The 13,641-nt window shown below is 51.8% G+C and overlaps 1 protein-coding gene across 2 annotated transcripts in view; it reads left to right on the top strand.

Moving 5' to 3' along the window:
- The window catches only part of SON (SON DNA and RNA binding protein), a 36,661-nt gene extending 24,142 nt beyond the window's left edge, over positions 1 to 12,519 (top strand). The window contains exons 8-13 of one of the 2 annotated variants that reach the window (XR_001519604.3): positions 269 to 385; positions 6,309 to 6,388; positions 7,162 to 7,309; positions 10,003 to 10,071; positions 10,146 to 10,261; positions 10,933 to 12,519. Coding sequence is in view for 1 of the 2 variants with exons in the window: in XM_015618725.3 (XP_015474211.1) it covers positions 269 to 385; positions 7,162 to 7,309; positions 10,003 to 10,071; positions 10,146 to 10,261; positions 10,933 to 11,091 (609 nt within the window). In the remaining variant the exon portion in view is untranslated. The remainder of the gene's footprint in view (positions 1 to 268; positions 386 to 6,308; positions 6,389 to 7,161; positions 7,310 to 10,002; positions 10,072 to 10,145; positions 10,262 to 10,932) is intronic. The other variant, XM_015618725.3, reaches the window with a different exon arrangement.
- Positions 12,520 to 13,641: the final 1,122 nt, after the last annotated feature.

The following is a 13,641-nucleotide window of genomic DNA, read 5'->3' as shown; positions in this document are numbered from 1 at the left end:
GCAGCACAGATGTAGGTCATTCTTTCCAAAACAGTGAGTTCAGCAGTTTTGGGGATAAGGAGACCCTGAATTCACTGGAGTTGGAGGTGAGGTTTCAGGGTGACCACTCAGATGCTCAGGTTTTGGGAGCACCTGCTTTCTCCTGAGTGTCAACAAACACACCAAACATCAACAACATGATGTGAAAATCAGTGAGAGCCAGCAGAGAGTTGCAAAGGAGAATGTGGAGCTGCTGCTGCTGGTCTCACTGTGGGTTTTGCCGTTGCAGATCGATGCCTGGGCTCAGTCCAACTCCATCCCCGGGCAGTTCACGGGCAGCACCGGAGCACAGATCCTGTCCTCGGACGAGCTCACCAACAGCGGGCCCCAGGCGTGGATTCGAAAGGTAGAAGTGACACAGACACTGCTGTCTCACCACCACACTTTGCAGCAGTCAAGGATTGCAAAATGCAGGACAAGTGCCTTGTGCAGGACAGGCTGGGTCCCTGTCCCTCGGTGTCACCGGGGCTGTGCCGGTGCCCGGCGAGGTGTGACCGGCGGGACACAGCCTGCCACTGACAGGACACTGCTGCTGCTGTGCTGGCAGTGGCAGTTCCCTCACTGCCTCGCTGCCACTGGGACACAGCAGGCAGGGTTTGGTCCTGCTGCTGATGAAATCAGTGGGTTTTGGCATCGGCTTCAGCGAACCAAGTCCCAAACTGCCTTTGTGTTTGCCTTGGTTCTCTCTGGTTGCTCCTTTGCCTCTCTCTGGATCACCAGGGTTTTCTGGGAGCCAGAGATGTGGAGGATTGAAGCAGGATTTGCAGTTAATAAGTTACTCTCACTCTGATGCTGTTTAGATAAAGTGCAGTAGTTCCCTCTTGCTGTGGGTTATCACTGGCTGCTTTTGGGGTGTGGTGCGTCCTCCATCCTTGTGTTTCATACATTTAGTTACTCAGGCTGCATCTCTGCCAATGAACACTGAACTGGTGCTCTGTCAGGAAGGAGAACTGAGGAATTCAAACAACATCCACCTTCCAGGCACAAGGAATAAGGAGCTAAGCTGGTCATTGTGGCAGGTGCTGCAGGTGATTCTGTATCAGCTTAGCTTAGGACACCCTCCAAGCTGGGAGGGCAGATTTGAGGCTTAGGTGGGATTTTCTGTAAAAGTTGGTGTCAGCTGAACACAAAAGTCTGGAATTACAATATCCTGAAAACAAGAAACATTTTTTGCCAGCATTCACTAACTTGTTTTTCCATTTCATATAGCCAAGCAGTGCAGAGAGCCAGGGAACACAGATTTGAATGACTGGCCAGATGGGAATCTTGTGGGATCTTGTCAGTGTTAATGTGCATGGTGAAGTCTGATTTTAACAATTATGAGCAACTGAGATTGCAGGAAAATGCTGCCTTTGATGAAGACAACCCTTGTTCCTGGCAGAGGGAACTGTAAAGTATAAAGTGTTGTGAAGAAGGAGCTTTTCCACTGGGAGGCTTGGGAAGGAGATCAGCAGGGCTGGGAGGGGAGGGTTCTCCCTGTCTGCAGCACCTGGAATGGGTTCCCAAGGGCTTGGAAAGGGAGCAGCTCTTTCCCAAACCTCCTCCCTGGGGTCTCCTGTGATGGCAGTGGCAGGAGGGGCTGCTCACAAGGGTGAAGTGGAAAGGGCCAGGTGTGTTTTCCTGTCCTCCAGCTTCACTCTGGGATCTGCTTAAAAGCAACCCGACAAAACAAACCAAAACAACAGCCAAAATACCAAACACAAACCCAACAAAATGCTTCATGGGGAGAGAATGGGAGAAGAGTGTGGTCTGTGCTTGTGGACATGGCTGCTGCAAGGAGCAGAGGGATGTTGGAGCATTTTGTTGGATCTGGGCATCAGTGAGGCAGCAGCAGCAGCTCTCCTGCCCTGCCCAGAGCTGGGAATGTGCTGTGGCTGCACTGCAGGCTCTGGGCACACAGGAGGCTCCTGCTGGGAACAGGAGGAGTTGCTGGGTGAGGGAGGCGAGGACAGAGTCCTGTCCCTGCCCTGGCACTCCTCAGCTGCTCTCCTGCCCTGCCAGGTTCCCCCTCTGAGACAGCCCAGAGCTGCCTGGAAGTGCCCTGGGGCTCCAGGAATGGTGGGGCCTGGGAAAGCCTCTCACAGCTTCATGTGGAGTCCTCCTGTGGCTGCAGGGGGGTTTCACAGGAAGAAGTAGGGATGTGGTTCTGAATCCATGTTATCTTTCTCAGGGACAGGAATGCAAACCACCCATGAAATGCAAAGTACTGGTTGTATTTTGTATTTGGACACCTGAAATTGTGTGACAATTATCAGTTACTGAGTGCAGCACCGAGGAGTCAGGCTTGTGCTCCCTTTTTGGCCTAAAAATTACATCTTACCATTAAAAAAACTAGTATTTTTCACTCAGGCCAGGAGTTGGACCTTGATCCATATGGGTCACTTCCAACTCAGGCTGTTGTGTGTTTCTGTGATTTTTATCTGCAAGCAGGGCTGTGGAGTTTCTTGGGGGACACTGTGTCTGTGAATTAATGCACATTTCTGGCTGAGGCTGTGTGCTGAAGGCATTTCCCTTGGGAATTTGCCATGGGAGGAGCTGTGACCATCCAGCACTTCATCTGGCTCTCAGGAAAGAAGGAATTAGAGCAAGCACAGACACTGGGTGTGACAGAGGTCACCACAGCACCAGGAGCTGGAGCAGGAGAGTGGCTCAGGAGGGCAGGAAGGGACTTGGGGAATTTGTTTGCCGAGCTCTGTCTTCACTTTGCATTTCGTGGATTTCACCTTTTCTTGTCCTTTCCCAGTGACTGGAGAGGTAATATGCACTCAAACCAGACTCTGCCTGGAATAATCTCAGTTTGGGAATTAGGTACTGCAGAGGTTCATGTGGAGCTCTGGGGTGGGGACACTAAGTAGGAATAAAGTTTATGTTTTTAATTCCTGAACTAATTCACGGTGTTTATGTGCAGGGGCCTGAGCAGGGTCCATAAAAGAGTGATGTAACGTTAGGTATAAAAATTTATGAACAATCTCACCTTTCCCTTTGGAAAAGTGGCTTCTGTTTCAGTTTGTCACCATCAGTGTAATCAGTTCACAAATGTGACTCCTCTTTTCTGAAGGTTGCCTCTGTTTTTATTCCCTTTTTTCCTTCCAAACACACTGTGCTGCTGAAGACATGGCAGAGCAAGTGGTCAAATATGTTTTGTTTTTCCAAGCAAATTCTGTTGAGGTCTATTTACTCCCCCTTTCCCAGACTCACCACTTGGTTCTGGATTTATCAGCTCAATTCTGGAGCCTGAACTTGCTCCCCAAACCCAGGGTTGTGCTCGGGGGTGGCCCTGGGGAGCTGCTGGGTCACTCACTTGTGCTGACCCCTGGGGTGCAGAAAGTTCTGGAAAGTGCAAACCTCCCTTCCATTCTTGCAGAGCAGAACTCTCAGGAGTAAAGTCCAGCCTTGCAGCACTGCTGAACTTCCCTCAGCCAGAGCTGGGATCAAGGAGCTTTCCTTGGGAGCCAGGGTCACCTGGCAAAGCAGAGCAGCTCTGTGCTCACTGGATACTGGATCTGGGGCAGGAATTGTTCCCTGGCAGGGTGGGCAGACCTTGGCACAGGGTGCCCAGAGCAGCTGGGGCTGCCCCTGGATCCCTGGCAGTGCCCAAGGCCAGGCTGGACATTGGGAGCTCCTGGGACAGTGGGAGGTGTCTGGGAATGAGATGATCTCTTAAGGTCCCTCCTGCCCAAAGCAGTCTGGGATTCCATGATTCCATGGTAGGTGAGTTCTGTGGGACTGGCTCCCCCAGTCCTCTGGTCCCTGTTTTTCCCAGCCATTCCTGTTCCCTGCTCTTACACAAAAGCTGTGAGCAGCACCTGCAGGTGCTTGGGAGCACAGGGCTTGTGAGGCATCTGCTGGGGTTCTTCAGCAAGGGATTCCTGCTCCTGTCTGTGGCAAGGATTGGGGCTGCTGCTGAAAGGGCCAGAGCATCTTCCAGTTCAGCACCCAGCCCAAATTCCCTTCCTCTGGATCCCTGCAAGGCACCACAGGGAGCAGATCTTGATCAGAGCTCCAGGAGCCTTTGGACAGTGCTCCCAGGGATGCCCAGGCTGGGATGGTTGGGCTGTGCAGGGCCAGGGGCTGGACTTGGATGGTTCTTGTGGTCCCTTCCCACTCAGGAGATGCTGGGATTTAATGGGCAATTCTGCTGCCTGACACAAGTATTTCCAAAGTGATGCTTGTTCCTGGAACTTGAACTTCCTTGGAGTTCAGCCTTAGTCCAGCCCTGTGCTGTACCTGAACTGCCAACCCCTGCCTTCGAGGCTTGGTTGTCTTTGCTTCCTAAATTGTTGCTTCAAAGAGTCAGCCTGAAGAATCAGTGAGAAAGTTAATTAAAACTGCTCTCAGCCTTCTGAAGGAATCTTCTCCTTAAAGCAAGTGCTGACACAAGAATGTGGCTCTTTAGTGTCTCTGTGTGTTGGTGGAGTGGAAGAGGGATTTCATGGAATTCAGAGCTCAAAATACAACAAAAAAAGGTCTCAAACTGACCTGCAGGCTCCCTCAAATTGAGGTCAGTGAGTGAAAGAGAAATGCTTTTCTGAATAACGAGTTGGTTCTGACAGCAATAACCAGATGAAACCCAGGAGTTCTTCTATTCCATCCCCTTTAATTTGTATCTGCAAAGGTCCAGAGCTGCTCAGGTTTTGGGAGACTCACCCTTGGCTGGTTTTTAAAATGAGAAGAACTGTGGCTCTTCCTTCCCTGCTTTTGTGAACACTTCTGTTACTTCTCTGGTTTCCAATGAGTTCCAAACCCAGCACCAGCTTTACCCCCTCATTAAATCATGGGCTGAGAGAAGCTGTCTTTTACTAAACCACAGAAAAATACAATGTACAGGTGGCATTAGAGTTTTACATTCACTTCACTATTGAAAGAAAAAAGCCAAACCAGAATCAAAATGCAAGAACCTTTTTCTTGCTGCAGACCTTTGCTTCCTCATCGAGTGGGCTTCTCCTGGCTCCTTTCCCACTGGTACCAGAATTCCTTCCTCTAGCCTTTTAGTGGGATGCACAAGTATTTGTGTATTCTGGAATTAAATTAATAATTATTATTATTAATAATAATAAATTTGTAAGTATTTTTGTCCTGGTTCTGTTGGTCACATTGAAGAGTCAGCACAAAATTCCTGCTGCACTTCCCCGCCAGGATCCCGAATTCACCCGTGGGAGGGTGCTGTAACAAACTGCCCTTTGGAACTTAGAACTTCCTGTTTGCAGTTTCTGGAGTTTGTTCAGGCTCTGGTAATTCCTCTGTAGGAGCTCAGGGCTCGGGTTTTTGACCAGGAACAGGATACCTTGGTTCTGTTCTGTCCTTGCTCCAGCCCTGAGCCAGGGCACGTCCAGGGGTTTGGGAAAGCCGAGTGAGCCCGCAGTGACCTCAGCAGGAGCTTGCGCTGTGTCCTTTGTGAACTGAACACACCCCGTGGTGCTGGAACAGCCAGGGAGCCCAAATCCTGCCCTCCCAGCTCCAGGGCCTGCCCTGCTGTCCTGGGGGTGCTTCTCCTGTGGGATGATCCTGGAAGAGAGGGGAGGAGGGAGCGGGCAGCGAGGGAAGGGCTGTGGATGTTGTGTCCCAGGGGCTGGGTCTGCACCAGCCCCAGCTCTGCTCCTCCAGCCACGTGGATCCATGTGGATCCAGACAGGGATTTCCTGGGCATAGGCAGAGGTTGGGAGCGTTCCTGGCGTTGACTTTCCTGTCACACCTGTGCCAGCCTCCGGCCTGGGGGCTGGACACGGTGGTGCGTTGGAAATCCCTGAAAAACACACGGTGGTGTTACTGCCGATGGAAGGCAGGCACCTGGCAGCCCTGGGAGTCCAGGGACCCGTCAGCCCCGTGGTGGGGACGGCCCCAGCCTGTGCTGAGCTCCAGGAGCTCCCGGGGATGCCCAGGCTGGGATCCTTGGGCCGTCCGCGCAGGGCCGGCAGTCGGAGCCCGCGGTGCCGACGGGTCCCTTCCAGCTCAGGACATTCCACGATTCTGTCAACTCTGGGAAACTCCTGCTCTTGCAAGCACAGCTCCAAAGGAAGCAGAACCCCGAGTGTTGTGTGGATGTGGCTGGGCAGGGAGCGAGCCCTGCCCGGCTCCGGGGCTGCCTGTGCTGGCGCAGCGTCCGACGGCCGCTCCGTGCCGGGCTCCAGCCTTTGTGCGGGAAGGCGAGCGAGGTTCTGCTGTGATGGAAATGCTTGACTTGCTTATGGGGTCAGCGGGGGGGCACGAGAGATGATAGTTCACAGAATAACCTGTGAACTTTCACCCCTCTATATGGAAACTTGTTTCAGGGTCAAATCCTTGTAGCCGCCTTCTTGCCACGGTCAGTGCCAGCCCTACTATTCACAACACTGCGGCCAGCGAGGCCTAGGTACGTAACATTTAAGGAGTTTTTACAGTTCTTTACATCAAAGCAGATGTTTAAACTTTCTGTTGATAAGCTTTCACCGTTTAACAACTTTTGTTAATGCTCATTTGAAAGAATGTGACGACTGCTGCTGCTAAACTGGGGGGCCAAGCGCCTTTTTCCGTTAAAATAAAGAGAGGGGAAAGCAAAACCTGTTTGTTCCATGTGGAATTTCAGAGTAGAACTTGAATGTGCAACTGCTGTGTAACGAATCAGGTGGGGAGAGGTTTTTTTTTAAGATTTAAATACGCCTAAACAGCCTGTGAATGTCATGACTAAATGTGCTTGTGTTCTGTTGGACGAGGAGGTGCCCCTGGCACAGCCGTGCCGGGATCAGTTCCCACTTCCCGAGCTGAGGAGATGTCTGGGATCAGAGCAGAGTGTTTAGAGCCGGATGGTTGTTGCTTGATTAAACACATCTGTCTGCAAAGGGTCACTGCCACTTTGGGATCACCTTAGACTTTTCCTAAGTTGTTCTTTTTTGCCAAACATTGATTTGTGTCTCGTGTGTCCGCGTGAGTTCCGGGTTCCACGCACTGGTTTGGGCTAAAAATCCACAGAGCTCAGGTGGATTTTTTTTTCTTTTTTTCTTTTTTTTTTTTTTTCTTTTTTTCTTTTTTTTTTTTTAAATTGAGTCTGTGAAAAGTTGTTAGAAACATTTTTTGGAAGCTCCCACTTCTTCTTTAAAATCCCAGCACTAACTTTAGGCCTTGTTTTACTTCTCTTTTTCTGGATAGGATCAGTTCTTAAGAGCAGCCCCTGTAACTGGAGGAATGGGAGCTCAGCTGATGAGGAAAATGGGCTGGAGAGAAGGAGAAGGGCTTGGGAAGAACAAGGAAGGCAGCGTTGAGCCCATCATGGTGGATTTTAAGACAGATCGAAAAGGTGAGTCCTGCCTCAGAAATGTCTCGTGGCTTCTCACCTATCACGGCTGCCTGGAGGTGGCAGAGGCCCCTGGGAGCAGGAGGTGCTCTCTGGGTGCCTTCCCTGGCACATGAACAGGTTCTGGGACTTTGCCTCAGGTTTGCCAAGGCCTGGGGTCAGTCCAAAGCTTTGTCCTTGTGGAAAAGCTGCAGTGGCTGTTGTGGAGAAAGTGGCTGGAGCAGGAAGCACAGAAGATGGAATGGTGGGGTGAGGACAGAGCTGGGAGCCCCAAAGCTGAGCTCTGTGAGTGATTCACACTCAGGGCTTTGGGGCTTCCCTGTGGATTCTGGTCCTTTTCTTCGTCCCTCGTTTCCTTGCTGTTCATCTCCAGTCTGATCCTGCTGAAGGCTTCTCTGCTCATCCTCAGGGCTGGGGGCAGAGGCAGCTTCAGCCTCCACTTCACATGGAAGCCTCCCCTGTTTTCCATGGATTCCTGTCCATGGCCAGAGGGGAGAACTCTCTTGGTGCAGCAGAACCACCCAGTGAGCCCCAGGCAGTGGTGCTGCTCCTTCAGCCTGGCCACTGTGCTTTGTGTGCTGAGTGCTGCTGGAGATTTTCCATCTGAAACCTCTCCAGGTTCTGACTGCTTCAAATCCAAGCTGCAAAACTCAGCAGTCAGGATTTCTAATTCAATTTTGTTCTGCTGTGCATGGAACAAAACAACAGCTCCACACTGACTGTGGGACAGATTCCTACTGTTCTAAACATTTCTTCTGCACCAGGAACCTTCAATCCCATCTCAACCCAAAGGATGGAAATACTCAGAATTTTCATTTCAAGGCCATTGGATGGGGTTTGGAGCAGCCTGGGACAGTGGGAAGTGTCCCTGCCCATGGCAGGGGTGGGGATGGGTGGGCTCTGAGGTCTCTTCCCACCCAAACCTTTCTGGGATTTCAGGGTTTGTGTTTTGAGCTTTTGTCACTGCTGAGAATTGAGCTTGGAATGGCCAAACTCCTGACACGTTTTTCTTTACATCCTTTCTGTGTAAAGAAGGAAATGCAACCCAAAAGGTGGCTGGTGACAGTGATTGCCAAGGACTCCTCCTGGCCTCTGAGAGCCACCTGAAACCAGGGATAGCCTTCACACAGCTGGGCTGTGCTTTGCATTTCCTGGCTCTGAAATATTTATGCTCATGTGCAACCTTACCTGATCATTCCCACAAAAGTTGTGCCTGGAAGCAAAATTCCCTCTGCTCTTGGGTCACCCAGGTCTGTGGCACAGGGAGACAAGGGGGCAGGAAGTGTCCTGCTACCAGAGAAGTAGGAAAATATATATATATATAATATATATTATATATATATATGTAATATTTTTATAGGGCAAGCTATTATATATTTAGGGGTTGTATATTGAGGTCAAGTAGTTCCTCAGACATTCATGTTCTTGGGTGATTAAATGGGTAAAACATACATTTTTTAAACTTCTTTGTAGAGTTTTTAAGTCCACACTGTTTGGCAGGAAGGCTGTTATTAACCCATCACCCGGGTTTGTTTTGTAAGGAATTTATTAGACATTGTTTCAACATCCCCCACCCCAGTAAAATACAATTCCTGGTCCCAGGAATGGACTCAGGAGGCTGCAGCTTGTTTGAAATTCCCAGTTGAGATCCCAGAGACAGAAGGTGAGGATGAGAATCCCTTGTCAGGTTTGGGTTTAAAATTCTGTAAGGGAGGAAAAACCCTCAGCCTTTCCTTCAGGGATTGTCTCTGATGCCTTCATGCCCCTTGGAAAGTCCCTGCTTAGGGGTTGCAGGAATGTTGGGATGAATACCTGATAAGGAGGGAAAGATTTTTCCTGTAAAGCAAAAGAAACCCAAATGCCACCCAAAAAAAAGCTGAAGGAACAGGAAGACACTGGCAGCAATTGCAGTATCTCCCTGTCTTCATTCACCAGAGCCACAACAGGAAAACTTGAGGTAAGAAACAAAGGAATATTGAAAGGCTGGAGTCTGAGAGTGGCAAAATCCATGGGGAGAAACTTGAATTTCTCTCATGGATTGTCACTGGAATTCCAGACATTTCTGGCAGTTCTTCAGTTTATTTCTTAGTCTTGTAAGATTTTCAGAAGAGCAGTGTTGAGCTTTGGTGTTTGCAGTGACTCCAGGAGAGCCTGTGCTCCCTGCATCCCTCTGGGGCTGTTCCACGCTCTGCTGCTTTGTTTCCAGGTGGGATGGAGGTGACAGCTTGGGCTGGTGGAGCACAGGTAAAACCAGAGAGCGCAGGGGGAGCCGGGTCCGTGGTGCCAGTGCTGGCAGAGGGCACACAGGGACATTCCTGGATAATGGGAATGGTTCCTGTGCTCCCCGTGCTTGAGGCAGACTGAAGGCAGGGGGGGACTCTGGGCTGCACAAAACAGTGGCGGGATGTTCTTCACTTTCTCCCCTGTTCCTTGTTTCTCCAAAGAGGACATGGAAAACCAGATTTCCATGGAAAACCAGGTGTTCTCTGGCTTGTGTAAGACCACTCAAGAGTTTTTTTCCTCCTGGCGGGTTCAGAGTCTTCCTGGAGCCTTTGGGAAGAATGTGATGAGTGGAATGGAGGGAAGAGTGGAGGGTTGAGGGCTGGGTGGAGTTTGCAGGTGTCCCCTGTGATCCCTGTTCCTGACACAGGGGTCAGTGGGAACGGGGAAGGTCATCGTGCCTGTGTTGTTTGCAGGGCTCGTTGCTGTGGGAGAGAAGGCCCAGAAGAGGTCTGGCCATTACGTGGTGATGAAGGATCTTTCAGGTGAGACTCTTTTCTGGAATAATGCAATTCCCAGTGGCTGCCTGGATGCTAACCCTGGAATGTGTGTGTGCCAGGGAAGCACCCGGTGTCTGCGCTGATGGAGATCTGCAACAAGAGGAGGTGGACGCCCCCCGAGTTCGTGCTGGTGGATGACAGTGGGCCTGATCACCGCAAACATTTCATCTTCAAGGTGGGTTTCGGCTTCCCCTGTGCTGCTTCTCCTATGCCAGGGATGAAATCCATGTTTCTGTTTGATAGAAACACCTCACGGGGCTGGCTGAGGATGGTGGAGCCGTCTCGGTGCTGGAATGTGCAAGTCCTGTTCCTGGAGAGGCCAAATCGGGTCCCTGGAGCACTTTAATCTGGAAACCAGGGAGACTTGATCCCAGGGCTGGAGCCGGGCTGGGACAGCTGGGGGTGCTCCCCTGGAGAGGAGAAGCTCCAGGGAGAGCTCAGAGCTCCTTGCAGAGCCTGAAGGGGCTCCAACAAAGCTGGAGAGGGACTGTGGACAAGGCCTGGAGGGCCAGGAGCCAGGCAATGGCTGCCAGTGGCAGAGGGCAGGGCTGGATGGGATCTTTGGCAGGAATTGTTCCCTGGCAGGGTGGGCAGGGGCTGGGATGGAATTGCCAGAGCAGCTGGGGCTGTCCCTGGATCCCTGGCAGTGCCCAAGGCCGGGCTGGACACTGGGGCTGGGAGCAGCTGGGACAGCGGGCGGTGTCCCTGCCCCGGCTGGGCTGGGCTGGGATGAATTTTAAGGTCCCTCCCAAACCAAAACATTAAATGGCTGTGCTGCCAAGGGCTCAGAGTGTCCCTGGAATCCCCCAGAGTGTGCCTGGCTGACCCCTCCTTCCCCCGTGCCAGGTGAGAGTCAATGGCAACGAGTACAGGCCCACCTTTGCCAGCCTTAACAAGAAGCACGCGAAAGCCACGGCGGCCACGGCGGCGCTGCAGGCCATGGGACTCGTACCAAAGGAAAGCATGGTCAATACCACCATGTTCAGGAGTGCCTCACACCGCTAAGCTTGGCTTTGCTGGGACACTGGTTCTGAGCGTTTTACTCTGCACAAGAAATGGTATTTGCCCCTCTCATGTTGTAAATACATCGGCGATTCCCACCTTGTAAAAACTGTACAGACACCCACAGGTTTTTTCTTTTGTACCATCCAAATGTATTTAAATCATACTTAGTTTTTGGTATGTTTATATTGTTTACATTAGTGATGTAATTATTTCTTAAACGACTAAAATCAGACGACAGACTCTGGAGGCATCAGAAATCCAGACCCTTGGCTGAAGCTCCTGCAGTTCCTCTCCTGTTGGAACATTGACCCTTTGATACAGTTTTGTAGTGGCTGCAGCGTTCCCTGGGCTCGGGGAGGTGCTCGGGGGCCGTGCCCGGGCTCTGCCCCTCGGTGCCCCCCGCGCCCGGGGACGCGAAGACTCGGACACGCCGTGGCTCCTGCAGGGCCCCAGCAGGGAGGGAGGAGCCTGGGGCTGCTCTTCCCGACCAGTGAATCCACTGCCTGATGCTGATCGTTCGGATTTGTGGTTCATGTGAATTTTAAACTCTTAACAAAATCTACAACTGGATTTGGGGGGAGGGAAGGGGGTAGAATGACGCTTCAATTGTTGTACCCAACTTGGTCAATAAAGCAGCACAAGTTCATAATCTTCACCCCTGGTCAGTAAACAGTAATTCCAGCGGATGCCAAGCCAGGAAAGGGGAATTCAAATACGCCAAAATGCCTTCTGCAAGAAACACACACGATACAGAAGTGGCTTTGTGAGGATTCTCAACAGCCATTGGGATGGCAGGAGCAGTCTGGTTATTTTTGGTTGCTTCGAACTCTTACAGAATAAATCCTTGGGATGAAATGTTTCTTAAGGATCCCAGGCCCTCAAGGAGCCTGATCCAGAGTTTGGGCAGTTGGACAGCAGAGAAGATGTAGAAAGCTTTTCCTGCTTTTTATTTTTTATTTAAGAAGCATTATTCTTTGATCTGTGTGCACGTGGGATTGCCAGGGGCAGGGCACCCTCCCTGACGGATCGGAGTTAGGAGCAGGCTGCCAGGATTCTGCACTTGGGTCGTTCAGGTGCTTGTCCCAGACAAGTCTTTGTGAGGTGAGAGAACCTGAGCCGGGTCTGGGGGAAGAACAAACCCAGCCAGGCTGCTCTGGCCTCACAGGAGGGACCCTTTGGCCGTGGGGCCACGGAGCTGAGGAATTCCCGGTACCTGGAGCCGTGTGGATCCCGTCAGTGTCACGGAACACGGAGTCTCCTTGCTCTGCAGGGACAAGGGTTGGTGTTTCCTGTGCAGCAGCAGAGAATTGGGGTTGGTTTCGAGACAGAAAAGCCCCTCTGAGTCTGTCCAGGCGCTCTGGAAATGCTTCAGTTGATCTTCATTTCATGGACGTTGTTGTCTTGAATTAAACTTTTTTCCCTTTGGCATCTCGCCTTTGGTCTCTGACTAAATGTGTGGAGCTTGTCCTGTGAACTGCCTGGGAGGTGTGAAATCCCCAGGAGATGTGGGAGGAAGCGCCCTGGGAGTGCTGGGGGGTGTCCAGCCCCAGCCCAGGGCCTGGAGCAGCTCCTGACCAGGTTTGGCTGAGCTCAAACCTTGGAGCTGCTGAGGATTCCCTTCAATCCGTGCTCTCCATGGCAGCTCAGAATTCACAGCTGGACACAAATCTGGGAATGTACAACCCCTCTGTCCTTGTTGTGTTCCCTTTTCTGTGTCCCTGTTTCCCACGTTTAAGGTAAAGAGCTGAGATCTCCCCAGCAGCAGAGTCCCACTAAAGACTCCATTTAAAAAATAACCATTAGGGAAAGGTCTGGATTTCATGGCTTAAAGGTGGGGGTGCTGTGTGTTCCTTGGAGCCACATATCCCTGAGGAACAGCCCTGCCTCCCGGAGCTGGGAGCAGCTGGGGTTTGCTCCTGGGGCTGACAGCTCACAGCAGTTCTGTAAAGCCATGATTAATCACCAGGAATTCCAGCAGAACTGCATCCCTGCTGGATCCCTGGGGCAGGGCACTGCCCCTCCCTGCACAAAAGGGATCTGGAGGCAGAGGAAGCTTTTGCTGGCCCAGGCTCAGGGGCTGCTCCGTGCCCGTGTTCAGTTTGCAGGGGTTTGCTCGGTGATCCCAGACCCTGAGGGGCACCAGCAGGGAAAGCTGAGCTTCATTTCCAGTAAGAAACACCAGAACACAAGCACGAATTGCTTCTGTTTCCCACTCAGCTTTGGCCTTCCTGCTGCAGGAATGTGTTCACCCAACAGCTGTGGAAAAGTGACATTTCCCAACAGGCCTGTGACCTCTCTACCTGCAGGGAAACTCAGAGCACCTGCTCAGGCCCTGCCCCTGCTGGGAGCACACAGCAGCTCCGTGCTGTGTCTGTGATCCCTGGAATTCCTGGTGCTGGAAAAGCCCTCCCAGCCCAGGGAGTCCCAGCTGTGGCCGATGCCCACCTTGTCCCCAGCCCAGAGCCCTGAGTGCCACGTCCAGCCCTTCCTTGGGCACCTCCAGGGATGGGCACTGCAAAGCTCCCTGGGCAGCCCCTGCCAAGGCCTGAG

The sequence above is a fragment of the Parus major genome, chromosome 1 (genome assembly GCF_001522545.3).
Source record: "Parus major isolate Abel chromosome 1, Parus_major1.1, whole genome shotgun sequence".
Taxonomy (NCBI): domain Eukaryota; kingdom Metazoa; phylum Chordata; class Aves; order Passeriformes; family Paridae; genus Parus; species Parus major.
Note: the sequence above shows the minus strand (reverse complement) of the source record. Positions and strands in the feature narration are given on the sequence as shown.